General features: G+C 42.8%; 1 protein-coding gene across 1 annotated transcript in view; it reads left to right on the top strand.

The window, feature by feature from the left end:
- Positions 1-302: 302 nt before the first annotated feature.
- The window catches only part of LOC101566818 (dnaJ homolog subfamily C member 25), a 20513-nt gene continuing 13858 nt past the window's right edge, over positions 303-6957 (top strand). The window contains exon 1 of the mRNA XM_004647264.2: positions 303-709. Coding sequence (XP_004647321.1) covers positions 377-709 — 333 coding nt within the window. The 5' untranslated portion in view covers positions 303-376. The remainder of the gene's footprint in view (positions 710-6957) is intronic.

The following is a 6957-nucleotide window of genomic DNA, read 5'->3' as shown; positions in this document are numbered from 1 at the left end:
CCCTTTCGCTCGCTCCTAGAGCAAGTATCACATCTTGACTGTAGAAGCAGCAGATGCGGCAGGTGAAGTGTTGGCGCGGAAAAGATTGCGAAGACCGTAATACGCTCCGCACACACTAAGCGCGCCTATAAGAGACACGTCTCCTAACTCGGTCTGCTGAGCATAGGAAGGCCGCAGTCACAGACCGGAAGCGGCTGGGAGTTTGAGGCGTCCTTTTTCCCTAGCAACGGGTCGTGAAGGAAGTGGTTGCCACCGCCTCACGCCCTGCGCATGCGCAGAGACGTAGGCGCTGACGGCGCGGGGCCTCAGTGGCTGAGTCGGGCGCGCTGAGGGCAGCGGGAGCGTCTCTGGTGGCGGAACCGCGAGCGAGGCCGGCATGGCGGCGCCATTCTCCCCGCGCCGGAAAGCCGGGGCTGCTGACCGGCGCTGGCTGGTACTGCTGTCGCCGCTGCTGCTGGTGCCATTGCTGGCGCGGCCCGCAGGGGCGCTGGTCGAGGGGCTGTACTGCGGCACGCGGGACTGCTACGAGGTGCTGGGCGTGAGCCGCGCGGCCGGCAAGGCGGAGATCGCGCGGGCCTACCGCCAGCTGGCGCGCCGCTACCACCCCGACCGCTACCGGCCCGAGCCCGGCGACCAGGGCCCCGGGGGGACGCCGCAGAGCGCCGAGGAGGCTTTCCTGCTGGTCGCGACCGCCTACGAGACTCTCAAGGTACGAACTGCGGGGAGGAGCCGTGCGGGCAAGGTGGCGTGGTGCTGCGGCCCGGCCGCGCCGCGAGGACCTCGGAGGCCCCGGGGCGGCCGCCGCCTCGACCTTTGGGAGCCTCGCGCGGCCCGCGAGGTCTCGTGAAACCGGCTGGCCCTCTGGCCGGGCCTGGGCAGGCGAACCTTCTGGGGCTTTGGAGCAGGGGGACAGCATGCCCCCTCCTCTTTTCTTGCTAGTCATGTGATTGTAAAACTTTGGATGTCTTATGATTTTCTGACAACATGCTGTTCTCATTTGGAAATCAGAGTGATTGTTATTTATTTTAGGATCTTGGGCAGGATCCGGGAAAGGTCTCGAATATTGAGCAACAGTATGATCACGCCCATTTGACATGACAGAAATCTGGATTCTAGGGATGGTTTATAACAAAGACACTTAGATTAGGTTTTGAGGAACTGTCATGAGACCCCCCATCCATGTTGGCCTCTTGTCTGTAACACCCCCGAGTGACCTTGCCTAGTTGTTTCTTCATAGGGACGACCAAGGCCCTGATAATCACAGCGTCACTATGAGGATTTAGTGATAACTGAAAAAAACTCCCTATACAGGACCCGTAATTAATGACTTGATGAAGGAGATGCTTGCAAGTTTCTAGTGCAAAATATTTTTCAGTCATATCATTCGACGAAGGGTTTATCGTGTCCTCTTGGCCTGAAGATGGAGAGATACAGCATGACACTATTTTCTGTTAGTGCAAAAATCAAACCATCTAAGAATTCACCAAATTCAAGTCCTGCTTGGATGTGTTATTGCTTCAAGGACCCATCACAGTAATGCAACAGTTGTTGTAGTTGTAGGTTATTCCTTTAGTCTTTTCCTGAGATAAAGTTTTGCATGTAATAATACTGTATAGTTTGCTTTTAATGACTACTATGTGTGGATGTACTGTAATGTAAGTATGGATTGTTTCTCCAGATTAGTTTCATGGAGCTGAAAATGCTGCATGTTGTGTCAAGGAGTTAGAGATTTCATGCTTTTAGAGTAGCTTGGTGATTTGGAGTCATAAAATGAGTGGCTGGTTCACTGAATTCCCGACAGCATTAGTTAGATTGTAATTGTTATTAGCAGTTAGCTGAGGATAGGACAGGAGCTGGAAGAGTGCTGCTGCTAGAGAGCGTAGTTGCCCATTACTTTTGGTGGAGGGATGAGGACAGATTTGAAAAAAAATGGGGAAGAACTCTGTCCAGCTAGGGTTGCCCAGGGTGTGAAGCTCTGTCCATCTAGGGTTGCCCAGGGTGTGAAGCCCAGCCTTGTTTTTTTTGCAGATCAGAGATAGAATGTAGGTTGTTGTTTTTCTCTCACAGTAGCCTACTCTGGTCCTGAAGGGTATTTTCCTACTGTTACTTGGCCCAAATGTACTTTGCAGAGCCTGTTGTTTCTTTTCCTACTTGACCCAAACTCTCTCTGCAGAGCCTGTTGCTTTTCATACCTTTAAAAAATGTAAAACTTTGATAGCAGTTTTTAAAAAAAAGGTAGGGTCCAGGTAGTCAGCCTACCGGTGGTGCTCCGAAGCCCTGGTGATGCAGAAGGGAGCTCTGGACAGGCATAACTTCCTTAAGACAGAACAGCAGAATTGCTGGCCCCTGTTGCCTTCTGCTGGGCTCTGCTGATGTGGGATGTGGATAGGTTTGGGAAGAGAATAGTGAGCATGTTGGTAAGAACTTTGAAAATATGGACCATAGTTACAGGGTAGAAATAGTGACAGTAGAGAAATTCTTCTTGGGAGGCCTACTGGCACTCTGTTCTTGACATTTTCTTGTAGAGAAAGTTTCAGAGGACTGATATGGTGGATATGTGTGGTTGCCTCTAATGGTTTCTGTCTTTGAATTTTAGTACTGATATATCAAAGCTGATAAAAAGCTAGTTTATCCACTAAAGAGGAAGGAACTTTTAGGTAGTTAAAAACTGGAATGTTGGTAGAAAGTAATTCTTCTACTGAACTCTGACAGGATGTTTCTGGTAGCTATAAATACCTCCTCTCAGGGAACTAAAAATGGATGTACTAATAAAGGAGGGAGCATGGAGAATGTCTGTAGCTCTTCAGTCTTCCTAGTATATTACTCCAAGTTGATGGAAATTATCTGTGAGAGAAAAGATGTTTGGAGATAGCCTAGACCTTTGAAAATCAGATCCAGCAGAATTCTGTAAAAATTGTTGTGCAATTAAGGCAATGTAATAGTAATCAGCATATTTGACTCCAGGGGATTCAGGGAATTCGTGGACTTTGGAAATCAGCAAATAGACTCTCACTGGTTGTGTCAACTTTGGATCTCATGAAGTGGAACACTCTAGTCCTGCCTACATTTTCATATGTGGCTATAGCACTTATCACACTGCCCAATAAATATTGAGTAGTCCTTTCTCTTTCTACTAAACCATGCTCCTTATTTTTTGTGTGTATATTCATAGCACCTACCACAGTGTCTGGCACATCAGATAATGAATGTTATTTAATTAAACTCACATTGGTGGCAGATTCAGATAGCATGGAAACTGAATTTCTAACATTTTACATTGTTACATGGAGCAACTTTGCTGTTTTCCCCAAATTAATTATAATTTTAAAGAGCAGCATAGATACATGAATTGTTTGATTATGAATGAAAAATTCTTGCATGACAGAAAAATTGTACATCTTTTAATGCTCTGGTTTTTTTTTGTTTTTAAAGTGAGAACAATCAGTGATCACTTTGAATAGACAAGGATTGAATGAAATATAAGAAATGGCATAGAAATAAACAGATACTGAAATAGAAAGAATGAATGTAGAAACACTATGATTGATAGGAAATGGGAAAGAAGTAGGACTTGACAACATTTTACAAGATCACAGGAGAAGAGAATGGGGAGTATTGGTGGCATGGAGGTTAGCTGGTAAGTTGAAAGGATGTGTAGAGTGAACCTTCTACAGTTTCCTCAGTGTATTTCTTTTTTTTTCTTTCTCGAAGTATATTCTTTCACTTAACTTTTTCTCGAACTAGTTCTGACAAGTGCTAGAGAAGAGACCGTGACAAGGAAAAGCTTGTGGGCTGGTGAGATGGCTCAGTGGTCTAAAGCACCTACTTAGAACAAGCTTAGCAAAGCACAGGGACTGCGGTTCAACCCCCCAGCACCACATGCCAGCCAGCCCCGCCCCCTGGTGGGCTGAGCTGGCCACACACACACAAAAATAAATAAATTTTAAAAAAAGTTTGTACAGATTATATTGCAACATGCAAAAGGAACAATTATTTATCTTGGGAGATTAGAGGAGAATGTATTTTTAGAAGTAGATTTGGAAAAAAAATCACCCAGGTTGGTAGTGAAAGGACATTAAAACTGAATAGAAATACAGAGTCATGAGTATTCAAGGCTTATTCTAGGATTGAGATCTAATTTCAGAGTTGTAGTTATATTTATTTACATAGAATACCTAAGATATTCCACCAAAAGACTAGAACTATAACAAATTAAACAAGGTAGCAGGATACAAATCAGCACACAAAAATCAATAGTGTTCTGTGCCTCAGTAATGAATCTATCAAGAGAGAATTTAGGAAACTAGTACCATTTACAGTGCCATCAAGAAAAATTAGGGGGCCAGGGAGATGGCTCAGGGGGCCAGGGAGCTGGTTTAGTAGAATAAGCTCTTCCCTGGCAAGAGCAAGGGTCTGAGTTCAATCCCCGGTTCCGCCAAAAAAAATTTAAAAAAGAAAAATTAAATACTCATGGTGGTGTATGCTTATAATCCCAGGGCTTAGGGGACTGAAAACTGGAGGATTGCTATGAGTCCAATCTGTGTAGTGAGACCCTGTAAACCCTATACTAAATACATTAACAAATAATAATAAATAAACTTAGGCTAGAGACTGTCTGAACAGAACTCTAGTTGCCTGAGAAATAACATCAGGAATCAACAAATGAGATTATATTAATTAAAAAGCTGCTGCATAGTAAAGGAAGCATATAGCAGAGTTAAGGGACAACCTACAGAATGGGCAAAAAAGTTCTTGCTAGTTATTCGTCTGTCTTAATTACTTCCTCATTGCTGGCACAAAATGTCTCACACCCACAAGTCAAAGGAAGAAGGGTTTATTACAGTTCACAGTTTGTGAAGGTTTCACACTGTACTTGATTGTCTCCCAGGCAGGCAGAGGACAATGACAGAGGAGAAATTGTCCCATGCCAGGGCAGGCTGGAGGCAGCAAAGCAGCAAACCTCCCTCCTTTTTTATTCCATCCAGACTACAAGCCTTTTTGAGTGTTGCCACCCACCCCCACAGTGAGCCTTCCCATTATCCATACCCCAGAACTATGTTAAACCTGTGAGTGGACTAATTTGGTTATCACATACCTTTAATCCATATTCACAGACCTTAAATCCAGCATCCTCAGAAAAGCCCCACCTCTGAGTGCATGAGACTTTGAAGGGACACCTAGATGCAAGCCATAACATCCTTGGACGGAAGATTCATATATAAAGAACTCAAAAATTAGATTTCCAAAAATGAAAGACCCAATGGAAAAAATAGACAACTGAAGAAGTACAAATGGCCAATAAATATGTGAAAAATGTTCTAATACCTCTGGCCATTAGAGAAATGTAAGTTACAACCACTCCAGAAGTAATGGCTGCCATCAAAAAGTCAAATAATAACAAATGCTTCCAGGCTGTGGGGAAAAAAGGAACCCTGCTACATTGTTAGTGGGAATGTAAATTAACCCAACCATTGTGGAAATCAGTATAGAGATTTCTTTAAAAAACTAAAACTAGAGGACCAGGGAGATAGTGCAGTAGAATAAGCACTTGCCTGGCAAGTGCAGAGTCCTGAGTTCAATCTCCACTACTGCAAAAAAAAAAAAAAAAAAAACCCCTAAAACTAGAAATTCTAGTTGACCCAACTATTCTCCTTGTAGGTATCTTCTTGAAAGCGTTAATGACACCATACTACAGTAATACATGCATATCTGTGTTTATAGAGGCACAACTCATAATAATTAAATCTTGAAAGTGGCCTGTAATACCCATGAATGTATAATGGCATTTACACACAATGTAGTACTACTCTGCTATAAAGAAGAATAAATTTGAGTCATTTGTAGGAAAATGGATGCATCTTGAGCATAGTGTTAAATGAAATGGATCAGACACACAAGTTTAACTAGCACATGATTTCTTAATGTAAGAAACTGAAAGTATAGAGTGAAATAGATGATAGATAATAGGAAACAGTGAGATATTTTACATAGAAGAAAGTGAGCAGGAGGTAGAGGGAGGGGAGAGAAAGGGCACAGAAAAAGAATTAGCCTAAGTTATCTGTCAGCTTCCTGCAATGAATAGGGACTCATTATGTACTGCAAACATGTACTAATAAATTTTTTTTTTAAAAAATTAAGTATATGTAAGGGAAGCTGGGCGAGATGTAGTATGCCTATAATCCCAGCACTCAGGAGGCTGAGGCAGGTGGATTGCTGCAAGTTCAAGACCGGCCTGGGCCACAGTGTAAGTTCAGCACCACCCCAAATGATATAGTGAGACCCTGTCTTAAAAACCCCAACCCTTGGGGCCGGGGAGATGGATCAGTAGGATAAGCATTTGATTGGCAAACTCAAGGATCTGAGTTCAACCCCCGGTTCCAAAAAAATAAAATAAATAAAAAACACCAACTCCACCCCAAAAAAGTGTATGTAATAGAGAATATACACGGGTTACATAAGAATACTGTACTATTTTATATAAAGGACTTTAGCACCTAAGAATTAGTTAGAACCAATCTCCAATGAATACTGAAAAGTGACATTATTTATAAAATGTATTAAAGTTCTATTACAGTTGTGATGCCAGTCAACAGCCAAATTAAACATATAGATTATAGATGTAGATAATCATTTCATAAACCTAATCTGATTGCTCTTACCCATCTAGAACACTTAAGGGTTTTAAGACCCTTTCATGGATTAGTGGGAAGGTGTGTCACATTTGATAGTGATTTCTTCCATAGGCCTGTAAAAGTGTGTTTATGTGTACCACATTTACTCTTTGTGTCCTGAAACCATTGTTTGTTTATTTTTTTTAAATGTATTTAGTACAGGGATTACAGGATCTTACTACACAGATAGACTCCTAATGATCCTCCTGTTTTCAGCCTTCCAAATCCTGGGGCAGGCTCTTCCTTTCTTTCTCTCTCTCTCTCTCTCTCTCTCTCTCTCTCTCTC

Source organism: Octodon degus, unplaced genomic scaffold, assembly GCF_000260255.1.
Source record: "Octodon degus isolate 3935 unplaced genomic scaffold, OctDeg1.0 scaffold00297, whole genome shotgun sequence".
In the NCBI taxonomy this organism is placed as follows: domain Eukaryota; kingdom Metazoa; phylum Chordata; class Mammalia; order Rodentia; family Octodontidae; genus Octodon; species Octodon degus.
This window is presented reverse-complemented; position numbering and strand designations above follow the sequence as displayed.